Genomic DNA, 25,881 nt, shown 5'->3' with positions numbered 1-25,881 from the left:
CTCAATGAATCGGCCTCTCATGGTAGCCTTGTGAGCTTCCCATACAATAGCTGGAGAAGTCTCAGAAGGTTTGTTATCTGTGAAATATTGTGAGATACGGGAGGCTAGCAGAGCGACATCTGCTTGGTGAGTTAGGAGAGAGTCGTTCAGTTTCCAATTGCTGGAGCGATGGGCTAAAGTGGGCATGGTCATACACATCGACACAGGGGCATGATCCGACAGCGACAGCGACTGCAACAGTTCCTATGTTTGCAGATTGCAATAAGGGGAGGTGGTGGTGGTCTAGGAATATATTGTCTATACGGGAGTAGGACTGGTGGGTCTGTGAATAGTGGGAGAAGTCCTTTTCTTTTGGGTGGAGAATACGCCAAACATCTATCAACTGTCGCTCCATAAGTCTCTTTTTGACATGGGATAGGCGTTTAAATGAGATATTAGAGCGACCGTGTGATGTATCCATGATGGGGTCTAGGGGCATATTTATATCTCCCGCTAGTATGAGTAAACCCTCAGCGAAGTGTGATAGATCAGTGAGAATTTGGGAGAGGAATGTAGATTGATTGTGGTTCGGACAGTATACGTTTGCTAAGGTACATTGGGTGTTACCTAGAAAGCCTTTTAAAAAGAGGAAGTGGCCATGGTCATCTGCTTGCATAGCTGAAAGGCGAAAGGGTACGCTTCCACTAAAACCTATGGCCACTCCTTTAGCCTTGTTTGTATCTGAGAGACTATAATACCACTGGGGGAAATAAGGCGAGGTCAGTTTGACCCGCGTAGTGTGGGTTATATGCGTTTCTTGGAGAAAGACAATGGAGGAGGCAAGAGCCCGTAATTCTCGAGTAATTTGATGGTGTTTGGCCGCTACATTTAGACCCCTAACATTATAAGAGGTAATTTTGAGCGTGGCCAATTTGATAGTGGATCGTGACCCTTAGGCTTATCTAGCCATGCATGCCAACCTTGGGGGAGGGAGTGAGGTGGGAGAGAAACGGAAGATTGCAGGGTGGGTGAAAGAGAGAGAATAGACATAACAATAACGTCCAGCTGGACACAAGGGGGAAATCGTATCACTTCACGCAGAGATCTGCAGTGTTCCCTGTGGGGGGGGGGAGGACGGGCCACCATCTCGAACTCCAAAAGGAAGACGGACAGGTAAACTCGAGGGCGACCCATGCTCCTCAACCCCAGAAGGAGAGGCGGGGGAGGGGGCGTGCCGAATAAAAGGCACATGGGAGCAATATGCTCCACCAGCATTCAACTGTGTGTTAAATAGAGTATAGGAGAAAGCTATTATGCTCCAACATAAAACAATGAACTGCAATAAAACAATTAGAACAAATATTCTCTCTCGGCCAAGACGCTTCACTTTAAACTAAACTATAAGCTAAACATGAAGCTAAACATTAAGCTAAACAATTTGCAGGCTTACATCACCCTTCGAGGATCATACCCGATGTGGGAACGTCTATTAGGACCCAAAACATGGACCTAGAGGGCATTTCCCTCAGTGTTCCATCAGTTCTGAGAGGGTGAGGTCTCCACTTGTTGGGTTTGCTGTCTTTTGAGCAGAACCTGCTGTGGTGGGGCCTGCAATTAAAAGAGAAGAGTAGCCGGAGAAGAGAAAGAACAACACTTAGGTATGGTCATCCGATGTTCATCTATGGTGTTGTGTAGAGCTCGGCGCAGAAGGGCGCTGTTTTTTAGGAGGGGATTGTTGTCATTGGAAGTCCTGAATAGGAGAGAGCTTAGGAACCGGATCTTGCCATCCCGGGAGTTCCATCGTCGGCACATTTAGGTCTTTCAGAAATTGCGCCAGATCCTCAGGGAACCGTAGGGTGTGGGAGCGGCCATTTTTGATGGCGATGAGACAAGCCGGGAAACCTCATCTATAGGTAACTCCATTGGAGCGTAGATGTTCCAACAGTGGTTTGAGGGCTCGTCGTCGATCTAAAGTATCCTTGGATAGATCAGTGAAAATATTGAGAATTGTGCCGTCAAAATCTATGTTGGGGGTGTTCCTTAGCTTGACCATGATGGCATTTTTGTCCGTAAAGTAGTGTAGACGGCATATAATGTCTCTGGGCTGCTCTGAGTTAAGGTTGCGGGGCCTGAGGGCTCGATGGACCCAGTCGAAGGGCAGAGGGTCGGTAGGAGGCTTTCCCAGGATAGTGTTAAATATTCTGCGGATCGAAGGTTCCAGGTCGTTATCACCAGTCGCTTCAGGCAGACATCTAATACGCAAGTTGTTCCTACGGTTCCTATTCTCGAGATCCTCGAGCTTGTACAGGGAGGCGTGGTGAGAAAGGGCTAGTTGCGTGACAGAGTCTTGAAGTTCTCTGATGGCTGTTGCATGTGATTCCTGCCTCTGTTCTGTTTCCTCCACCCTGTCAAGGATGTGAGCCATATCTGCTCTCACACCTGTGATCTCTTTTTTTATTGATTTTTCAAGGCCGTGGAACATCCCGGCCAGCTCTTTTTTAAGACCGCCAAGAAGCGATGACATTTCTGAGCCAGAGGGGGACCCGGGTTCCTCCATGAGGTCCGAGCAGCACGATGATGCAGGTGAGCTATCTCTACGAGAGGTCTTCAGGAAAGAGGGAGATGCGCTTCGTTTTGTGGACCTGGCGTGGCTGCTCCCCGTGCTGGTTCTGTCAGCAGCCAAGTAGCGCTGGATGGACCCAGTGGCGGCTTGGTTAGTTCCTGCTGCTTTGGGTTTCTTGGGCAATGTAGAGCGGGTTGCGGGTGTTTTTGCTGGCATAGTCGGAGCTTCAGAGTCGAATGCTGGATGGAGCGACTCTCAGTTACATTCTCACATCATCATTAACATGTTGCATGATGGGGGTTGCTGCATAAAGGGGATCTTGAGGTTATGGACGACCTGTTGGGCTGCGTGCTAGAGCCCCCTGCGCCCCTGCTTGTAGCTGAAAGGGCTGCTGGCTTCTGGCTTCCAGGGGGGGTGCAGGCCGCTGCGCGTCAATCGCAGTCCCGCAAAGCCACTGAACCCCGAGAGACGCACCGCAGGGCCGGATCAATAGGGGGGGGAGTTCAGGGCAGCTATTGCATTTAGGTTATGATATGGATTGTCCACTGCGGAAGGTCAGGCCGTGCTCGGAGCGCCTCCGCGGGCCACAGCCACAGGAAAGGCCGGGCCTGACTAGGCCACACCGGGCCGGAGCGGTGTTAAAAGCCCCAAATTGCCTCCAGGGTGACCGGGATCAGGTAATATGCTGCAGGGGGGACGGATGGCGATCCCTTACCTTCCCTGGTGGTTTTTTACAGCAGTGTCCGTGAGGCCTCGGGGAGTCAAGATGGCGGCGGCCGGTGGAAGTCCCCGCCGGAGCTCCGCGGGAGGCCGCTGGAGTGGTATCCGTAAAATATTTCTCTGGGAAGATGCAGGGGACCTCGCTGGGTCCGCGGATGTTTCTCCCGTGTAGTTTTGATGCCGGTGTAGTGTGGATGGCGGCGGATTGCTCCGTGGATGTCAGGAGCTGTTAGCAAACACGTCCGCCGCCATTCGCGTCTTTTTTTCATTTATATCGCAAAAAAACAAAAACCCCAGTGGTGATCAACTACCACCAAAAGAAAGTCTATGCATGTGAAAAAAAAATTATCTAAATTTAATTTGGGTGCAGCATTGCATTACCGCACAATTACCAGTTAAAGTAGCGCAGCGCCAAGGAGAAAAAAATGGCCTGGTCATGAAGGGGATAAAATCTTTCAGAGCTCAAGTGGTTAACATGCTAACGCTTTTAAAATATTCAAAAGATAAGTGCACATTAAAACTAAATATTTGTATTCCATTAGCTCCCTGTTGACTATTGTTTGTTCGCAGTATTTCACAATTCTTTGTGCTGCAAGCAATCCAAAGGACATCAAAATACAATATAAGTTTAGTAAAAAAACAATTGCAATTTTAGAACAAAGTGCAATTAAATTATCCCAATGTAGCTGAGCCCTAACTACGAAAGCCCAACTTCAGACTAATGTCAGACTTCAGACTAAGGTAATAGAAAAGGTTTAAATACTTGCCTCCTGTCTGGCGCTGCCCCCTGCAGTACCTCTTCTTCATCACTAGATGCTCTCAGTCTTCTGAGTTGAATTACACATTGCATCATAAAGGGAGATTGAGGCCATACTGGGGTACATACTGGGGTAGATTTACAAAAGCTGGTGCACTCAGAATCTGGTGCAGCTGTGCATGGTATCCAATCAAATGTAAGCTTGTTCAATCAAGCTTTGACAATAAAACCTGAAAGCTAACTGGTTACTCTGCACCAGATTCTGCACTCTCCAGCTTTGCTAAATAACTTCCAGTGTGTCAAAGACCCACCACTTGAGGCTGGTGTAAGGGGGGAGGCCTGAATTTGAGATGAAAGAAAAGGAGTGTAAAGATCTATTGGAAAGTATTCCCAATATTAATAGTTTAACTGTAACTGCCAATAGCTTCTTGGGTATGTATCTAAATCCTTGTGACAGACATATTTCTGGCCGATTGTTATTATCCCACTTGCATAGTGCCAGATAGCTAGGTCTATGCCACTGTATGTGTGTAGTGCTAACCGTCCAGTATATTAGTAGGTTTATATACAGCTCCTATTATTTTAGTTAATCCTGTCCTTCCTGGTCTGGGATTCTATAGCTAGTTTTAGCTTAGAGCTCTAATAACCAGCTAGAGCCAGGTTAGGCATCTGGTGGCCACCTTTGGTAGTAAAAGATCAGGTTGCATGACAAATTAGAATCTACTAGGGAACAAGCACAGAGTACATGGGTTGACTCTGAGTTCCAGTGTCACACCACAGTTTCTGTTGGTGAAAAACTGCGTTCCAGCTCAGTAGGACAATGACTGGAGGGCCTCCTCAGTACCGCATATCTTGTCTTAACCACTTCAGCCCCGGAGGATTTGGCTACTCAATGTCCGGAGCACTTTTTACAATTTGACACTGCGCTGCTTTAACTGGTAATTGCAATGCTATACCTAAACGAAATTTGCATCCTTTTTTCCCAAATAGAGCTTTCTTTTGATGGTATTTGATTGCCTCTGCGATTTTTTTACGCTGCTGTCTACAGGTTCGTATTCTGAGCCTGAATCTGACAGATGAGTCCTCTTCACTATCTGTCATGCTCAGAAACGTATAGGCCTCTTCACTACTGTACCTTTGATTTTACATTTTGGTCTCTAAATTTACTGGTACAGTAGTGAGACTCATAGGTAAAAAAGCTCCTGACTGTTAGCGACGGATTCAAATGCTACCAAAAAAACTATTAGCGTTTGTAGGGATCAGGCCTGACTCTGTGAACGCTGCAGTTATGTGTTTTGTAAGTGACAGTGATCGACTGATACTGCACTTGGGTGGGTTGGACTGGGCGCAGGTGCTAGCAGGTATCTGGGCTGATCCTGCTAACACTGCATTTTTGGGAACCCTAAACTGCTGGGGATGATCAGATATAGATCTGTTCAGACAATATACTACTAAGGGAGGCGTATGGTGCGTGTGTGGGAATTAGCACTACTGGAACTAATCTGATGCTGCCTGGGGCGACAAAGACCCTATCTGATGCTAAGACCTAACTGACCGGGTGATCAGGGGGTTAAACCTTTATTGGGTATAATACGGCGGGTACCCTGACACTATAAAAAAATAAACTAGCTAAACTGCGTCACCCGTGACACTTATATTGTGATCAGAGGTGACAGGGGTGATCAAGGGGTTAAACCTTTATTGGGGGGTTAGGGGGGTCCCTAGACCTATCTGGGCTTAAAACTAATTACCCTAACACTGATTTTTGTCACTGACACCAGTACAGTGATCAAAAAAAAATATGATTGCTCTACTGGGTGACACAGTGACAGGTGGTTTTGCGCAGCTGGGCCAACCTGCCACAGTATAACTGCAGCGGCTGGTCCAGAACAGGTTAATGTCTCCGACACCAAGATGAACGCCACAGCGTTCTCAAGAGGAACCTGCATCTGGACTTTGCTGCAGCATTAATCTAGAGGTATCAATAGGTTTGCATATATACCCAGGTATATGGGCACAGTACCACCAGGACTCTTGTTGGACCCTTTGCTGATAATACCTGTTTGTACATTGGGTGTATGTACTATCAATTATCTTTTCTTATAAAAAAACGTGTATTATTTCCATAACAATGTGCATCTATATACTTATGGTCAATGTTATATGCTGGTTGCAGTGGTTTCTCTGCTCCCAGTTACTTTGATTTGATTACTGGTTAATTTCCCAAGAAGGGAATCTCCTATGTTCACAGAAGCCCTGTCCTGGGTGGAGGCACTGCAAACTTTATTTTCAAACCCACGCTTTCATTTAGTGAAGGTTCTGGTTCTTTTGTTTACCTACCACTTTAGTGCAATATCCTTTTTCGGTGGACCATTTGTCATAACACTACCAAAAAGAGGGCTACAGGAGGTTTAATCCTAAAATATATAAGGTCTTTAATACTGTTAGAGTGGTAAACAAATAACTATTTCTTCCCCAGATAGTGGTATTAACTGAGACTTTTGATAATTAAATGAAAAATGTTTACAAGAGACGTATGGGAATAAAAAAAAAATCATACTCACCTAGATGGCTGCAGTATTGATCTCGTGCTGCAGCTGTTCCCAACTGGCTACACACAGAGATCGCTTGGTTCTCGGTCTTCAATGACCGGAGTGCTGATGACTGTCAGTCACTGTCCCTCTGCCCCTTGAGTGCTTACTTTAGCACTGGACTGTTGAGGGGGCAGGAGAAGCTAGCTTAGGCTCTCAGTAGTGCACTGGGAGGCTGAGCCAGTTGCCAGTTGCCAGTCAGGCATGTGGGTGGATCCCAGAATTATTGCATTATTTTTGGGATCCTTGCCTGGACCAGCTCTCTGGTGTCAGTCGACAGGATTTGGGTCAACTAAGTGCACTTCTGTGATCCATGAAAGAAAGAAGTATGGCCAAAACAGCTTTGACCATACTTCTCCTTTAAATGTCTTCCTCAGTGAGCATAATATTCAGGGGCATTTGGAATTCTTAGAGATGCGCACACACACACGTTTACCTGTGCATTTGTTAACCTTATCAACTATGTAAAAGGAACTTCCATTAAATCCATCATACCTAATCTACAAGCAATAAAACAATGTGTATCGTAAAAAGGACTTCTACATCTCACTGACGTTTGATGTTTGATAAGTGATTGAGCAAAAAAAGAAAATAACATGCTATGATTTTCCAGGGTGCAGTGCCAAGCTATAGTTGCTCTTCTGCTGTCCATCTTGTCATCCTGTAATTCCACATGCCTTCTAATAGAATGTTTTATAAGTGTGGTTGTGAGTTTTATTAAGCATTCAGCCACCTGTCATTTTTACAGAGTGACCAGATCTGATACTATGCTAAATATTTAGAGAACCTGATGTTTCCTTAGATGAGCAATACCTCTGTTCACATCAATATTTCTCAGGCAATGCATAGTGTTTATATAGCTGTGGGTATACTGCTTAGAGTATTTCAGCTTAATTGTGGCCTTCGTGATCTTTCTTTATGTTATCTGTATTCATTGTGTTTCTCCTAAGCTCAGAAGCAGAAAAGACTGGTTCTGCCTATTGCTGTTGAGTTTTCTCCAGTAGTTACAGTGAGAAGTTACAAAGTTACAATATTTGGGGGGTGACTTTCTAGAAGGGTCCTTGTCTCCCAGGCTTTGCCTGGTGAGGATGTCTGTGTAGTAGGGTCCGGTTTTTTGCCTCCCAGACCTTGGTCTGGAGAAGGAAGCGAAAGTGAAAAAGGGATTTTGTTCTCTTGCAGGCCAGAAACTGATCTTACAAAAGCTAAGCTTGACTGTGCTAGAGGCCTAAGAAACTGAAGGTAATCTCCCATATGGGCCTGCAGAATCTAAGCCAGCCTGTGGCAGAGGCCTTGGTAAGTACAAGGTAGCTGTCCATTTGCGCCTACAGAATCTAAGATGATTTATGGCAAAGTTCTAAAAAACTGGAAGGTGACTGCCCTTCTTGGCCTACAGAATCTATGCCACCCTGTGGCACTGGCCTAAGAAAATTGGACCGCAGCCATCCATCTGGGCCTACAGGTTTAAAGCCAGTCTGTGGCAGAGGCCCAAGGAACTGGAAGATGGTCACCCGTCTGGGCTTACAGAAGATAAGCCGGCCTGTGGCAGAGGCCTAAGAAACTGATAGGTAGCCTCCTATCTGGACCTACAAGATCTAGACTGGAAGTGGGCACTCATCTAGGCCTATCGAACCTAAACTGGCCTGTGGAAGAGGCCTATGAAACTGGAAGGTGGCCACCCCTTCTATGCCTACACAGTAGGCCTGTGGCAAAAACACTAGAAAATAGCAACAAAGCTGACTATCCATGTTTAAAGAATACAAGAAAAAGTCTGCTGTTCAGAGAGATCTTTGCTGCTGTTTTGGGGTATCCTGTCCCCCTAATCCTCTCTCCCCAAGACAATTGAACCAATAAAATTGCAAAAAAGGATTGGAGGTACTAAAGTCTGTCACCATTGGTGTGTTGGTAATTTGTTGGATGGAGCTGTAGGGGTCACCAATAGGAGGACAGATGAGCCTGTTAAATCCAGCAGCTCCTTTGAAGGTGCTACATAGCCAAGACTCAGAATCACAAATAACCAAAGGGCAGCAGGTGCCTAGTTATATATGTTCTGTATTATTGAAATAAAACTACATTTATCCAAGGAGCAATACAGGCTACTGTTTGGTCCATCTAAAGCTGTCAACTTCCCAGTAAACCTACTCAAGGTAATGTGAGATTTACTTAGTTATACTTTGGTGATTTACAGAAACTCAACATTCATTGACAACTTGTGTTGCTATTTGGGTCCAGATACTGGCTTTAGGCAAAACAGTATGGGTGCTGAGGGAAAACAGCAGATTGACTGTGACAGCAAAATGTGTGACTTGGCAGAGGTTAGCTGGCTACAGCAATTATTACAGTGTCATAAACCTTTTCTCCTTGCTGTGTGCCATGGAGACTTGCCTGTGTAGCAGGCAGCACAAATTATCTGTATCCCTCCTAGGTAGGTTGCTAGGTGGTAGGTAAATTTGGTCTGTTTGAGTATCACTGCAATCAAGTGAAATAGCTTGTAATTGCTTGGTCTGTTCTCACTCTCCCTGGCTGCAAAGTTTGACTGCCCCCCCCCCCCCGTATTCTAGAATATAGGGGGGAGTTCGATGAAGCAGCTAGAATAATGATTGGTACTCATCCAATCCCTGGGGAGGTGTTTTAGAAATAGTTTGAGAGGGAGACAACGGGGGTTCAGTTGGGTTTGGAAGTTTCACCAGCCCAAAGGGCTCTATTTTTTGGTGTGCTGCTGTGTTGTCTACCAGGGTCTTGGCCAGAGGACATCCATGAAGGGTATTAACCCCTCATGGATTCACCCAGAGGAACCTGTCAGAGAAATATTGCTAGAAGGCATCTGGGAGTTGTCTCCTCTGTGGCCTTGTGAGTAGATGTGTGTAAATGTCAGGACAGTGCAAAAAGAGACTGCTCTCATAGTGTCCCTGATTCTTTCCATTCCCTTCAGTCTTGGGTGAGTAATGTCCCAAGGTAGGGAGAAGATAGTGTCCTCTCACTTTGGAGCTTAGCATAATTTGGAGCATCCTATATCCTATACCCCTCCCCAGTTAAGGTTTTCCAGAATTAAAACAAAAAAAAATATACAACCCCTAGACTGATTGTTGGCAAAAAAGAAGATTCCCACTGTGTCAGCATAGGCAGAGTGGTGGTCCCATCCCTATATGTAGAACAAAAAAGTACCCCCTAAGTGGGACTTTGACAGACCACCAACACATGCAAAGGAAGAATAAAATATCATATTTATTAATATACAAGGTAGTAAAACCAAGACAATATGGTGATATTGTATTTTCCTTTACTCTCCACCCATGATGAAAGTTTTCAAGGAAAACTGGAAACACGTCGGGTCTTGGGATATCTAATCGCTATGAGATCATAAGTGTTGTTATATGGTTTATTGTTTTTTCTATTTGTATTGTATTGCATATTTCTACTGTACAGATGCTAGTCGTCTGTCCTTGGTTTTACTACCTTGTATATTAATAAATATCATATTTTATACTTCCTTTGCATGTGTTGGTGGTCTGTCAAAGTCCCACTTAGGGGGTACTTTTTTGTTCTAGACTGATTGTTGGGTCAGTGTGCTTGGTTAATATAAAGGGAATAGTCACGCTATTTAAGAGGGTATATATCCAGTTCCCTACATGAAAACCTAAATTAATTTAAGTGCAACAACAACTATGTGCAGAAGGAATAACCTAAATGCATATTAATTAAATATATAAGGTAGCATTCTATATAGAACAACAACAATCCTGTTAAGAGAAAGTATCCACATAAATTCATATAGTGCAAATAATTGTGCAAGTAATTATAATGATTATACTCAAATGTTCATAAAGTGCAAAGTCCACATAAAGTATATATATATATATATAAAATTATATATACAAAAGTCCCAACTAAACAAGTCAAAGTGCAAAATCCACATGAAGTGCATGTTAAGTCCATTTCCACAATATGAAGAACAATAGGTGAAGAGAACAAGTTGAGAGATGATTCCACCACCATCAGAAGGATAAAAAAGTGAATCTATCCTTAAGAGTGCACACCATAGAAAAAGTAAGTAGGGACCCTTACCGGATGTATATAGCGAGGTCAACAGTTCATGCAGATATAACCCTCTGTGGGGTCTTTATAGCGATCCTGGAAGTCAGTACCTCCAAATACCTCCAGATGTCTTCTCTCTCCCAAAAACAAACCCCTGTCCAATGTTCCGCTGTGCAAAGGGGGGGGGGGGCGGGGAGGGGGATCCACTTGCTTATAAAAAGCCGTGACACTCACCCTGCACCAATACAGCCTACATGGGAGGATATAAAAAGAATGGAGGAAAACCCGATAGTGTATTATCCTTGATCACTTAGCTTTTTAATTCGTTAAAAAATTTCCATACAGAAAATCCATAAAACAAAGAAAAATTTAAAAATGCCGGCAATAGAAAATAACAGCAATGACCAGTGCTTCCGGGGTCATGTTTAGCTTTGTGACGTAAGTGTGTAGCTCAGTATGCTTGAAAAGGATGTGGCGTGTATGCTGGCAGCCTCTGCATAATCAGGGAAGAATCCTGGTCATCGTTATCATTACCATCAAGTACTATGATGTTCAGCCATTGGGCTTCTATTGCATCCAACACAATCGATCATCAGCTAATAAGGGGATAGGTTAGCGCTACATTTTTATTAAACAATGACACATTACAAGTGTTGCATACAGTAGCTGTGAACAGTATTTTATGCATATTATGTAACTGAGAAAACCTGGTAAAACAATCAGCATTCTACCTGACATCAGCAGAAACAGATCTGACAAATACCTCCAGCTAAAGTGTGACTCTGGAAAAACAGAAAATTCAACAATGTAATAATGTTAACCTATTTTTTTCATCAAAATTATAAGTGCCAGGATACTTCAATTTCAAGTAAAACTTTGTTGTTTCTTATAGTTTTTCGATACAGTTCTTGCTAATGTAATTTACCTTTGCAGGAATTTTGTTATGAAATAAAACACAGCGACCTTGCAAAAAAGACTTTAGAAGTCACGGTCTGGGATTATGATATTGGAAAATCAAATGACTTTATAGGTAAGTGGTACTGTGTATGAACAAGTAAATTGAAGTCTGCAGTGCAATAGTGAACTAAAGTACATGCTAGAATATTAACACTAATTTTAATGTTATACTTACAGCATTAAGAGATGAATTGACTTAGATAGCTGTTTTTGGTTTCCAGCAAATATAGTAGAATTTAGGGCTGGTTAATTCACACAAAGATTGTTTTTTTTTTTCTCTCCTTTTTTTTTTTTTACACTTCAGTGAACTCTTTTGAGAGACTTGTTTCAACTTAACAGTTACATTTTGTCCCTTCTCGTTTTCACATCATTGTGGCATATATCCTTTATTTTTGAAAATTTATTTAGAAAATGTAATTTGCTTTTGTACAAAACCTCAAACCCCTATTTCTGTTTCTCACATTACCCTCCCACTTCCCCACCCTGTACCCCTCCTCCCGCTCCTCTATTTTGGTTTGTTGCGTTCTCTGCCCACTCTTTTTCTAACTCAGGGCCCTCCTCCTGCCAGCATCTTCTCCCAATATTTGTCTGAGTTTTTGAATTTTTTTCCACACTCCCCAGCTACTGTTATATTTATCTATTTGTCCTTTATCCCTGCTGCATAGGAACTCCATTTTGCTGTAATAATCTATTTGTTCAAACCATTCTCTTATTTCTGTTTTTTCACTAGTTAACCATTTTTTGGGGATTAATCCCTTTGCAGCATTCAAAAGTTTTGGGATTACTGTTTTCATATATTGTTTCTTTGGGGTTTTGGAGTCGTGGAATAGACATGTTATCTATCTTCTCACCAGTTATCTCCTTTATATGGCCTATTATTTCCTGACAGTATTCTTTTATTTTTGGGCACTCCCACCATATATGTGCCACTGTAGCCCTTTGTTTACAGTTTCTCCAGCACCATGGTGATCCATCCAGCTGATATTTATGGGTTCTCTCTGGGGTCAAATACCACCATGCCAAAAATTTATAGTTCATCTCTATAGTTTTCATATCCCAGGCTTGGTTGTATCCCGCTCCTATCATCCTCTCCACTTGTTGGTCTTCTAATTTTGTGTCCAGTTCTTTTTCCCATTTCTCTATGTAGGAGGGTCTTCCTTGTCCTTCTAGGTCTGTCAATATTCCGTAAATTTTTGATATTCCATTTTTCAGTGGCGTTTGCGTTACACAGAGTTTTTCCAAAAGGTTTAGTTCCCCTCCATCTCTAATTGGATAAAACTAAGTGTTTTAACTGAAAAAGTTCCCATTCACTTAACTTTCATCCATTCAATTCCTCTAATTCTTGTGCGGATTTCATCTTCCCCTTTGTGATAATATCTTTAATTTGTGGATTCCTTATTCCTGCTCTAAAAAATATTTATTTTCCGGGTATGAAAAAATTAGTTCCTGTTAGGGACATTAGAGGCGAGTTATATACCCAGTTTTCCTTCCGGTGAATTGCATCCCATACTTTTTTTTAGTAAGTTCATGAGTTTCTGAATGTAGTGTTCTAAATTTACTTGGTATCCATATCTACTTAACCACTTCCCGACCAGCGCACGACGATGTACGTCGACAGAATGGCACGGGCAGGCATATTGGCGTACAGGTACGTCCAATATTCAATGCCGCCCTGCCATCGGGAGCGCGCCGCCGGTGGTGCGCTCCCGGGCTGGTCGGGACCCCCATGAGTCCGGTCGCGGGACCCGCGGACTCGATCGCCGCGGGCATCCCCGCGATCGTCTCACGGAGCGGCCGAATGGAGGAAATGCCGTGTAAACAGCATTTCTCCATTCTGCCTAGCAACTAGTGACGCTGATCTCTGCTCCATGTGATTGGAGCAGAGATCAGTGTTCACTAAATGAAAGCCCAACCCCCCCACAGTTAGTAACACGCCCCTAGGAACACTTAACCCCTACACTGCCACCCCTGGTTAACCCCTTCACTGCCAGTGTCATTTACACAGGAATCACTGCATTTATATAGCAGTGATTACTGTATAAATGACAATGGTCCCAAAAATGTGTCAAAAATGTCCGATGGGTCCCCCACAATGTCGCAGTCACAATAAAAATCGCTGATCGCTGCCATTACTAGTAAAAAAAAAATTATAAAAAATTATTAATAAAAATGCTATAAAACTATCCCTATTTTGTAAACGCTATAACTTTTGCGCAAACCAATCAATAATCGCTTATTGCGATTTTTTTTTACCAAAAATATGTAGAAGAATACGTATCGGCCTAAACTGAGGGAAAAAATGTTTTTTTATATATTTTTGGGGGATATTTATTATAACAAAAAGTAAAAAATAATGCGTTTTTTTCAAAATTGTCGCTCTATTTTTGTTTATAGCGCAAAAAATAAAAACCGCAGGGGTGATCAAATACCACCAAAAGAAAGCTCTATTTGTGGGAAAAAAAGGACGTCAATTTTGTTTGGGAGCCACGTTGCACGACCGCGCAATTGTCAGTTAAAGCGACGCAGTGCCGAATCGCAAAAAGTGGTCTGTTCTTTAACCAGCAAATTGGTCCGGTCTGAAAGTGGTTAAAGTGTTTTCTATCTCCACCCACTTTTTTTCCCTATTTTCTTTTTCCACTCTACCGTATGTGCTATAATTACTGCTTTATAATACCTAGTTATGTCTGGAGTTACCAAACCACCGTGCTTTCTTTTCCTGGTCATTAGTGCAAATGTTATTCTCTGCTTTTTATTTTGCCAAATATATTTTGTCAGCATTTTTTTTATTATTTTGAAAAAGCACTGAGGGATTCCTGTTGGTAACATCTGGAATTTGTACATTATTTTTTATAATATAATCATTTTAAACATGTTCATTCTTCCAATAGTAGAATTTATGACTGGTTAATTCACACAAAGATTGCTTTAATATGTGCTTTCTGTAAGTAATATAACCACTTCAGCCATCATACCTTTATACCTCTTATGGGCTAAAGTAATTTTCACATTTCCACCAAGCACTTGTTTATATGTCAATAACCTTGTTATTAATTATAATAACACCAGTGAAAAAATTTTTTTGCAATATTATCATGCAAGAATTATTTTCTATGTAACAGAGTGTGACCTTCTTGTTTGTCCCATAGCAATTCCCTGCTGTCATTTTGGCAGCCAGTAATTGCTGGTATTAGAAGAAGGAAAGTTGTGTCAGGGGAAGAGGAACAGAAGGTAGGGAATAAGTCTTATGCCCTGTACACACGGTCAGACATTCCGACCACAAAATCCGTCTGATTTTTTCCGACGGGTTTTGTCCGAAACTTGTGTTGCATACACGTGGTCACACAAAGTTGTCAGAAAATTTGATCGCTCCAAACAAGATGACGTACAAATCATAAGACTTCAGAAAATTTTAGGTCCTGCTCTCAAATTTTTTCTGTTGGAAATTCAGACGGAAAAAGCCCGCTAGAGCCCACAATCAGATTTTCCGAACAACATAATCCGATCGGACTTTTCCCGTCGGAATTTACAGGCTTTAGAAAGATGGAGGAAATTTTTTAGAATATATATTACACTTTCAAAATCCTGAAACGATTAAAGTGGAAGTAAATGTGATTTTTTTTTATAGCAATCCTTTCCCCTGTATCACCTGCCTTGACACATTCCATGGTGATTGGATTAAGGTGATTGTGTGGATATAAATAGTGGAGAATGTCCCACATTTGAACTGTAGAAGCTGCACAGATAAGCAGCAAACTTTCTTCAACATTACATAACAAGTTGAATGTGACCAACTACTATAACTATACCATGATCTGGATAAATGATGAACTTTATGAACTTACCTTTACTTTATTGTTCTGAGGTCAGCATTCTTCATATACAAGGCCCTAACATATACAAGGCCCTAACTTTCAACTTTGATCTGTGTAAGGATTGCTATGAGCTATAATGTTGGCACCAAATTAAAATGGCAGCAAGTTTGCTTTTACCACTGCCACCATGGTTCACAAGGTGCACTGGAGGTGAAGCCCAGTGATATCAACTCTTAGCCCCAGGGGCTGATTGGCAGCATAGTCCCTCCTTGTATCATTGCTACTGATTGTTTTCTTTCATTAGGTGTTTTTATAAGTGCAGTTTTCTCCTGAACTCCAGTGCCTTAACTTTTGTTTGAAGTACTTATTTTTTTAAGAAGATGTATGTCTTCAACCACAACTTTAACCTGTCAATATTGGCATCATGCTGTGCTGAAAAGATTAATTACATTTACCTTTGACTATAGGTGGAGTTGTATTGGGAATCAATGCAAAAGGAGAACGTCTTAAACACTGGTTTGACTGCCTAAAGAACAAAGACAAGAAAATTGAACGCTGGCACACGTTAACAAATGAGCTACCAGGAGCCGTCCTCAGTGACTGACCTAAGCATGCCTCTCTGTGTTGAGATAGCACAGCTGGAAAGGAACAAGACACAAGCTATGCCTTTGCCCTTGCCACAGTTTACCATAACCATAACCAAGAAGACAGAAGAATAGGGATAAGAGGATTACTTCAACCTGTCAGTTAAGCTGCGATAGTGCCAATCAGGGTAACTGTGAAGGTAACTTATAGAAAATTCACCTACTGAAGGTATGACATTAGTATATGGATTTTCTTCTCATGCTGTTGTCTTGAATACAATTTATTACTGAAGAAATACAATTTTGCTAACAGGCTGGATTTATGATTGTAACAGAAAATATTTTTTTAATCATTGTGAGACAGTCAGAGAGTAAACACATTCAAGACAGTGGTGAAATAATCCACCAGCATGATCTCCAAAAGAAAAACAAATACATTTTAGAGAAATGTTACCATGATTGGCATTGATATTTTGATCAATACAATAGCAATCTTTATTTTATATGCAGATACCACTGGCAGAATATTTTGTAAGTTTTAACATTGCTCATTCATTATCACGATGCACATATGTATAGATGTTTTGTGTTTACAAAGCATTAAGTTCATTTACAGCATACTAAAATCTTTCTCTTATATGTTGTGGTATCACATGTGCCATTTTGTGCCAGCACAGATGGCCTTGCAAAGCAAAATGGTAGCATTTTTATAGGTGGACAGAGTTCATGTTGACATAGACGACTGCTGATCCATGATCAATTGAAGGCAGCACCATGGGCATAGCATAATGATGTCGCCATTTACAATGCACATACTGTAGTTATCATGCTGTACTTACTGTATATGGATAGGCATTCTGTTCATATGGTTTTAAAGAGGTTTTATATGATAAATAAGTTTACTGTAAGCCTCCCCAAGCACAGATACCACATTATGGTGCAAAGAGAATGGTGGCTCAGATATGCAGCTCTGAAGCCCAGTAATAACTACATTCTCCAAGCCCCTGGACATTCAGTATGCACACATTAAATCAATATAATGTAGCACATAAGAGTAGATTTTTAAAGGCAGATAGGCTATTTACTCAGCAAGGGGATATTTGACAGTGCTTAGTGAATGTGGTAAAATTTCACTTTGCAAAGAATATCCAATTTTTTCACGATTAAATGGTATGCCTGTTTCTTGTATGCATTACAAAAGAAGGCATTATGGTAAAAATAGGACCCACTTCTTTGCAATGCACCACTCAGTCCTTGAGCCAATTGTCTTTTGAAATGTGCCAGGTGTCCTTAATGAATGCCTCCATTGCTGTATTGTTTATTTTTTAAGTTCATGACACAATTATTCAAACATTTAAAAAAATGCTTAAAAAAGGCAAAACGTACTAACAAGTGCAAACCATACAGCACAATCTTGAATATAAAATTATATATTTTTGCTAAAACAGATAATGTGATGTGTTTTTTTAATAAAGGAGATTCCTAAGACAGATTTAAAGAAAGAACTCCAGAAAGAAGTATTTTTTATCAAAACTGCTCCCTGCAAAAATCCTATTGCAGCTCAAGTGAATGAACAACATTTTCTCTGAAAACTCTTTCTTTTTTAGTGGGTCTACATGACTTGAACAACCTCTGATATGCAGAACAATCACATTTCAAAAATCCAACAATATTTTTGAATCCTCCTCTTCCCTGCATGTCTTTGCTGGAGGTTCAAAGTCATACATGAAAATGGATGAAACCTCAGATCTCCTACTTCCCTTGAGGTATTAGGCACAACCTTAGCAAATATTTAATGTTGAGCATATAGCAAGAATATGATCTGCTGCACCAGATCATATACTTGCCATATACTAGGATGCTGGAATTTATTAATTCTCAATCTTCCCACAGAAAAACCATGACTCATAATCAGGCAACTAAAAATGTGGACGTCAGGTATGGCCTTCAAAAGGTTCTTCATTTTTAGTTAGAGCATTCCGAGTTTCAGCGTAATGATTTTTAAATATAATTTTAACAAAAAATAAAAAAAGTACTATTTAAAGAGAATATATTACAAAACTAAAATAAACAACAGTAGGAAAAATAAAAACATTTTAAAAATGAAAAATACTGTGGAGGCTGTCAGGTTTTGATAGAGTGCAGAGTTTGGAACACTGGAATATTAAGACCAATCTGATGTTGCAGAAGTCACTGGTAATCGTGTCATGACTCAATAATCTTTAGTGCATAAGATTGTAAAATGAGACCCACAGCTGCTAAGGCAACAGTTTTTTCTTGATCCTGGGGTGGTTGTTTCAAAACTAAATCCATACAATCAATTTGTCTGAGGGGTATGGTGTAAGTGTGCTGGAGTGTTTTATTATGTCTAGTGGACACATCCCTATTGTCAATTATCTTGGGCACATATATATTTCCATATGAAAGGTTTCACAATTCTCAAACAGAATATTATTTAGCAGAATTCAATTATGATTTAGATACCAAACATGATATGCCCCTGATGTATGTTTCTCCTAGCAGGTCTTATGTGTTTTACTAGCCTTTGTACTTTGTAGTATACTCATGTTTGGTGTCTGAGTGGTATGTTTTCCTACAATAATCTGACCCCTTTTCAGGAATGTAATTCCATTACCATAGTAGTTATGGAATATGGATAGAATTTAAATTGATGGAGTTTGGTTATAGATCACTATCTCAGTCTCACAGATATGTATTTGTTAAAGTGTATTTTAACCTATGCAGATAAATTGGGTAACACCTGCTTTATATGTGTTACATGTTCTCATTCACATAACCTAACATTTACAATAAAAATTAAGGCTTACCGTTATACTTATTCTCTTCTGAAAATTCCACAAACTGAGAAACCCTATTTAGCATTCCCTTTCTTTGTAATGTTAGGTGGGGGAGTTGTGTTTACAATGATTAACCCTGTCTGACTATAGTGGTGGATTATGATATCTGGCTTCAATGGTGGAAATACACTTTAAACTGCATACGAGACTATTTACAATATGACTGTTTATGATAGATTTTTGCAGACCCGCAGACCCTGGATAGTGAAGGTTTATAAAATCTCTATATTTCACCTAACTTCCATACTCTTTCAAATATGTCTTATGCCGCGTACGCACGAGCGGACTGTATTGCCGCGTACACACGAGCGGACTGTATGGCGTACTTAGTTCGTCATACAATCCGACGGACAGTCCGTCGTACTTTCGACTAAACGGACTTGACCACACACGGATGCACAAACAGTCCGTCGAAAGCTTGCGCGATGACGTGTACAGCACGTATGACGGGACTAGAAATAGGAAGTCCAAGACACAGCAAAGCACCCTTCCGCCATGTAAATCCTTTCTGGGCATGCGCCATTCTTAGTCCGTCGAACTAGCATACTGACGAGCGGATTGTCCGCTGAAACCAAAGTACGACGGACAGAATTTCGAAAAATCCGAAATTCTTAGTACGCCAGACTGCACGCTGAAAAAGTCAGCTGAAGCCCACACACGAGCGGATTGTCCGCTGAAATGTGTTTCGACGGACTAAGTACGCCATACAGTCCGCTCGTGTGTACGTGACATATGGCATACTTAGTTCGTCATACAATCCGACGGACAGTCCGTCGTACTTTCCACTGAACAGACTTGACCACACACGGATGCACAAACAGTCCGTCGAAAGCTTTCGACGGACTAAGTACGCCATACAGTCCGCTCGTGTGTACGCGGCATTAGGCTCACAGTATTGTTACTGATTTTTGAACAGTGGAAAAAGGAGGGTGGCATTGTGTTTTCGGCACCACTTCCCCATTCTGTGTCAGACATCACAAGACAATTAATATTTCCTTTACGTAAACTAGTGACCAAGCTATAGACATTTAATAATTGTCAAATTTTAAATAAGAAATAAACAAGCTTTCAAATAATCCCTTAATTGTCTCTATAGCTGTAAACGGTAAGCAAATCATCCTAAAAGTTTCAAACAAGAGTACTAAAGTCATTAAAGGATAGGTTCATCTTTGGAACATGTTCCAGCAGCAACCCCTAGCCCCCCTCTTACCTGCAACAGTGGGTGGTGGTTCTTCTTCCATGCAGTCCGCTACCACATTTTATAATTGTCGTGGCTGTGCACCTCACAGCTGTTATTCATTCAAAAGGATCTGTGAAAGTCCCCCTGGCCACTGTGGCAGCTGGTTTGTCCTTCTCAGTAAACTAAGAGGGTGCTGAGCACCATCATAGTTTATTGACACTTCCTTCAGTTTTCAAAGTGAAAGCCATATAGCGGTAAGGGCAAGAAACCTGGAAGGAGAGTGTACAGGAGCATGACACTGTACACACAATCCGATGATCATGGGTGCAATGTTTCGCAGGCTCCTGTAGGGAAAAATAATAAATTCACATTTTTCTTCTGCATTTTGGGCATTTTTTATTTTTTCCCTGAAAGGTTAACTTAGCCTTTAAATTCATCTCTCGCGGTAGCTTAGCTCCCCTGCCTTTCAAGCCCCTGTTGTGTGTCCACAATATTGATCAGAGCTCTAAAAGTCACTGCTCAGAGTTGGGAACAGGGTGAGATGATCTGCTGAGTGAAGAACATCAGCATTCCTGTTATAAACTTTGAGGTGCATTTTCCACCTCTACATTTTACTATACCTAGGTCTAATTTAAAGGTTATTTTCCAACCCACAGCAATGTATTGCATACTATTTATATTGTTAGAGTAATTTGCTATTAGTACACACAGCCTAGAAAAATCTAAGTGGCAAATGACCTCTGTCCATATATCCTATCACAAGTGGCAATTTATAGCATTCTAATACCCTGCCTCTAAATAGAATGAGTGACCAGGATGAGGACAGAAGAGTGACTAACCTTCATTTTAAATTAAGAATGGTTAGTGTAAAATGTGCTATCCACTTTGTTTACTTTAAGCATTTTTACCCAGAATCACTATAGTAGGGTCCTGACAAGTTAATACAGATGGGAGGTGGAAGCCAAGAGAGGGTTGCTTAGGAACTCTGCTTCCAGTAAACTCAGCATAAGAGCAGCCCAAAACTAGTGGAACTGTGTGGCAGTTTCTATACAGTGGCAACAAAGGTAACGATGCTGTATAGCAAAATGCATTGCCCACACTTAGGAATTCTATAAAACCCTTTCATCCCACTACATTGAAACGTCACTGCAAAACCATGCAATGTCAACTAATTTATTTGGAAAGGAAGTGTCATTGGACCATTGGGTGTTTGCTGATTGTTTTGCTCAGTGCCAAAAGATCTGCCTGTATACCAGTGCTATATACTGAAATCCCAAGGAGAAGCAGACACATCTACTATTTATCTGAATAATGGAGTATATGGGCATATTCACACATTTCAAATCATGATATTCCCTGGTTGATGCAAAAGCATGATTGCCTTTAAAGTAGATATTTTAAACTTAATGGAACTCGGTGCAACAGCTAAATACATGGTTGAAATTCATGGTTTACCTGCAGAAGTATTATTAGCCAGTCCTTCTAATAACAGGCATAGCTCTACAAGTCAGTAAAATCACTCTGCCAGAAGTGATGGTACTGATTTACTGCTCAATGAGGAGACTAGATGCAGTGAGGTGACATAGGGAGATGTGTCACCTGTCCAGTGTGGAAAATGTATGTAAATCACAAATATATCTACTGTATAATTAGCTGTGTATATATATATATATATATATATATATATATATATATATATATATATATATATATATATATATATAATACAGTGATGATTGTATCCTTATGCAGTTTCTCATTATTTCTTTAAAAAGTACCCTTTTAAGTTCCAGTGCCTCAATGCAATGGATATTAAGCATTTAGTAAAATGATATAATTCCAAATATGTAAGTGAATTTTTTAGAGGACAAAGCCACAGAGACTAATTAGCTGGCTTGATAACACCGTCTCATTGAAACTGTCACTGACAGCTAATAATTGCTTGTCACATAGTACCAGAAAAACAGGATCATACAGTACTTTTTCCCCTGCAGAGAAAACTGAGTTTTAGTATAGCCTTTTAGAAATATACAAGTAACAGTCTTGAAAAGTCAGTGTAATTACTTAGTCACTTTTAGTTATATGCACAGATGTTCTAATTAATTAATATAGGTGTCATTCATTTACTTGTAGTATTCTATCTATATTCAAACGCCAACTAGAGCAAATTAATTGCCCACAGAATAATTACTTTTCCCACTTGTATTGCATCCTAAGTGCATGTGTCACTTGCTCTGTTGGGGTATAGTCCAAATACAAGGCTTGCACAGCTTACTCCCACATCATGCCTTACACCCTATTTGTTGTGCATGGAAGTCTTTCTTCCAAGGCATAAACTGAATGAATCAAATGAATTGCCAGCACTCCAGCATCTCCTACAGTGTATAATTATTGAAAATAACCTGTACACACAGAGCAAGAGTTGACATGTTTCTGCCCTAGACAGCTTTAGGCAAAGCTAGATGCAATACAGAAAAGCATTATAAAAAATTGCTACCCACCATTAGCAAGGCAACTATTCCATCAGTAGACAACATACCTCATTGACAATTAAGAACAGTACCTAAAAACAAGCATTCTGAGAAATGGACTTAGTAAAGGCATGAAAATAAAACTATTATATATATATTATATAATTATATAACAAATAATTTCAAATATAAGAACAGGCCCCTATCTGTGATTAGAACTTGTGGAACTCTGAAACTACAATAAGTACAGGCATACCCCACTTTTAAGTATGCAATAGTGTTTATTTACTAAAGCTGGAAAGTGCAAAATCAGGCTCACTTCTGCATAAAAACCAACAAGCTTCTAACCCCAGCTTGTTCAATTAAGCTTTGGTAATAAAACATGGAAGCTCATTGGTTTCCATGCAGTGAGTGAAGTGAGCCTGATTTTGCACTTTCCAGCTTTAGTAAATAAACCACATTGTACTTAAAACTGGGGTATGCCTGTAATAAAGTTCCTAAAACAGCAGGTGCTACAAATGGTCCAAGCAGTATGTCAATTCAAAAAAATTACCTTTATTAAATATTATACAAATAATTATCTCAATTGATTACCAAGCAACAGAATAATAATCTCCAACCCATTTCGCTAAAAGGAATCGACAGCAGTCAAAATTAAAAACAATTCCTGACAGACATTCAGCACCTGATGTTGTAGGTACCGTATATACTCGAGTATAAGCCGAGATTTTCAGCCTCTTTTTTGAGGCTGAAAGTGCCCCCCTCGGCTTATACTCGAGTCATCGCTGTCTGCCCGCTCGATCAGCGTGTCGAGCAGACAGACAGCGGCCATTCTATTCAAAAGCCGCGCCTCCGGCTCCGCCTTCGCCTGTGATAGGCGGAACACTGAATTTCCCAGCAGCCTGTGTTCCGCCTATCACGGACATCGTATCATCCTCGTACTACGGACGAGGATGATACGACGTCTGTGATAGGCGGAACACAGGCTGCTGGGAAATTCAGTGTTCCGCCTATCACAGGCGAAGGCGGCGGCGCAGCTTTTGAATTTTACAATGGCCGCCGACGAAGAGGGCACGGGACGGAGGCAAGGCAAGGCACGGCACGGCACGGGACGGGACGGAACGGGACGGGGGCAAGGCAAGGCACGACACGGGACGGATGCAAGGCAAGGCACGGCACGGGACGGAGGCAAGGAGGCAAGGCACGGGACGGAGGCTCGGGACAAAGGTAGGCTGGACACACACACACACACACACACACACACACACACACACACACACACACACACACACATGGATGGAGACACACACAGGGATGGATGGATGGATGGATGGAGACACACACACACAGGGATGGATGGATGGATGGATGGAGACACACACACACAGGGATGGATGGATGGATGGATGGAGACACACACACACAGGGATGGATGGATGGATGGACACACACACACACAGGGATGGATGGACGGACACACAGGGATGGACGGACACACAGGGATGGACGGACACACAGGGATGGACGGACACACAGGGATGGACGGACACACACACAGGGATGGACAGGCATGTCTCACCCTCGGCTTATACACGAGTCAATAAGTTTGCCAGTTTTTTTGGGGGTAAATTGGGGGCCTCGGCTTATATTCGGGTCGGCCTATACTCGAGTATATACGGTACTTTATTCCTTATTGTAGCTTTGGTCTGTGTTGGGTGCATCCTCCAAACCTCCAAATAATGGTGAGTCGGTGAACATAGAATAATAATTTTTCTTCATTTTGCCCTGGTTTGAAAATTATAGATCCACAGAGCCTCGTGGAATAGTAACCTCCCATAAATTTTACCTTCTCTAAGATGGGCAGCATTATTTCAATCAATGAGATTGATGGCTCCTTCGATTTCAATGAGAATGAGGACATTCCTCTGCCATGTGTATCCTTAAAGTAATGGGAAACATTCAAAATACACAATGCAGAAGGAATGAATCACCCGCATTGCATTTTGAGCATAAAACAACATATCACATTTTTTCTGGTTCCACAATTCGGAAATAGGAAGATTACCTATATATTACACACCCAGGTGCAAGAAGGAAATTACAGTGAATAACATGAATAAAAGTAGGTCTGTGTTTTTTGTGAATAGTACAGACTACTGTATATATAGCTGTAGATTTTAAATTAGTTGAGTAATGCAGCTACCTACCACGTACTGGTTGATACCACCACTGCTTCCTTTCAGAAATATTTGTAGAATTTGGTACAGCAAATATTAATGACAATAACCTTACTCTTTCATTTAGATGTAGTTGGGATGTGGTGTCAATCAACTTTTTGGATTTGACCCTGCTGGGTGAAGTAGGGTCAGGTACTATTGTTACCTTGACTTCCTGCAAGTCTGTTGCAGGTACAAATAAGCACCACAAGCTGTCACCTACACCACACTACATGGGTTATCCATTTGGATGAATTTGTGAAAGCTTTACATAATTTCTCTACTGGGTTTTGATAATTAAGACAATATTATTACATTTCGATAGGCTAGAAGGTATCCAGATTGTTTAATTAGGAAAGGAAAACAGTAAGCCATGTGGAAACATAGGAAGGAGCTCCTCCAATGCAAAATTACCAACACAAAATCACATGAGGTTACAACTAATTTGGCAGTCATAAAAAGGAAATTTCCAATATTATATGCATAAGGTTCAGGAATTTCTATTAAAAGTCTTTTAGTTTGTTGAGTAACTACAACACTTGATTTTATGATCCTGATATTGGGTGAAGGGGAAGAACATGGCTGTCAGTGCAGGGCTTTTATAAATGTGTAGTATCAACATGTAGACATTGCAGGGTTGATGGAGATTTGCTCTGCAATATCAGGAGATATTTCTTATAAAGCGTTTAAATAAATGTGGAACCAGAAATGTGGTATATGTTGTTTTATGCTCAAAATACAATATGTAAGGTATATTACAAGGCATCTACTCACTAGGATTGGGGTGCATTTTGCAGGAGTTTAAGTCCTTCTCCATTTTGTATTTCAAACGTGTCTGCCATTTTAGGGATTAGCCTGACAAAGGGGTCCTGTGTGGCTCCGAAACATTGCATTGTCTTCTGTGATGTGATCTTTCTTTAATAAAGATTTGGATGTATTTGGCCATCTGTGGTGTGCTGGTGAATATGCGCATTTGTCATTTTAGGGATGTACATGAAGAAAAATTTGCTCATTCTCAATTCATGGGATAGAAAAAATGCTGCCCTATCCTAGGGAAGGTGATTTTCACAGGAGGTTACATAATTGTTATCTTATATCTTTTTCTCAGTATGCATGTTTTTAGATATTGTTTTTCATTGTCTCAATGTGTTGTTTATTTAT

The 25,881-nt window shown here is 41.1% G+C and overlaps 1 protein-coding gene across 3 annotated transcripts in view; it reads left to right on the top strand.

Moving 5' to 3' along the window:
• The window catches only part of DOC2B (double C2 domain beta), an 824,332-nt gene extending 801,025 nt beyond the window's left edge, over positions 1-23,307 (top strand). For 2 of the 3 annotated variants that reach the window (XM_077482237.1, XM_077482236.1), the window contains 2 exons: positions 11,576-11,672; positions 15,879-23,307. In XM_077482237.1, coding sequence (XP_077338363.1) covers positions 11,576-11,672; positions 15,879-16,015 — 234 coding nt within the window. In that variant the 3' untranslated portion in view covers positions 16,016-23,307. Of the gene's footprint in view, positions 1-11,575; positions 11,673-15,878 lie in introns of those variants that run through there. The other variant, XR_013274551.1, reaches the window with a different exon arrangement.
• The last annotated feature ends 2,574 nt before the right edge of the window (positions 23,308-25,881 follow it).

This window comes from Lithobates pipiens, unplaced genomic scaffold (assembly GCF_037356315.1).
Source record: "Lithobates pipiens isolate NorthernLeopardFrog02 unplaced genomic scaffold, aLitPip1_a1.2 Scaffold_16, whole genome shotgun sequence".
Lineage (NCBI taxonomy): Eukaryota > Metazoa > Chordata > Amphibia > Anura > Ranidae > Lithobates > Lithobates pipiens.
The sequence above is the reverse complement of the archived record's forward strand: the minus strand, read 5'-3'. Positions and strand labels throughout refer to the sequence as shown.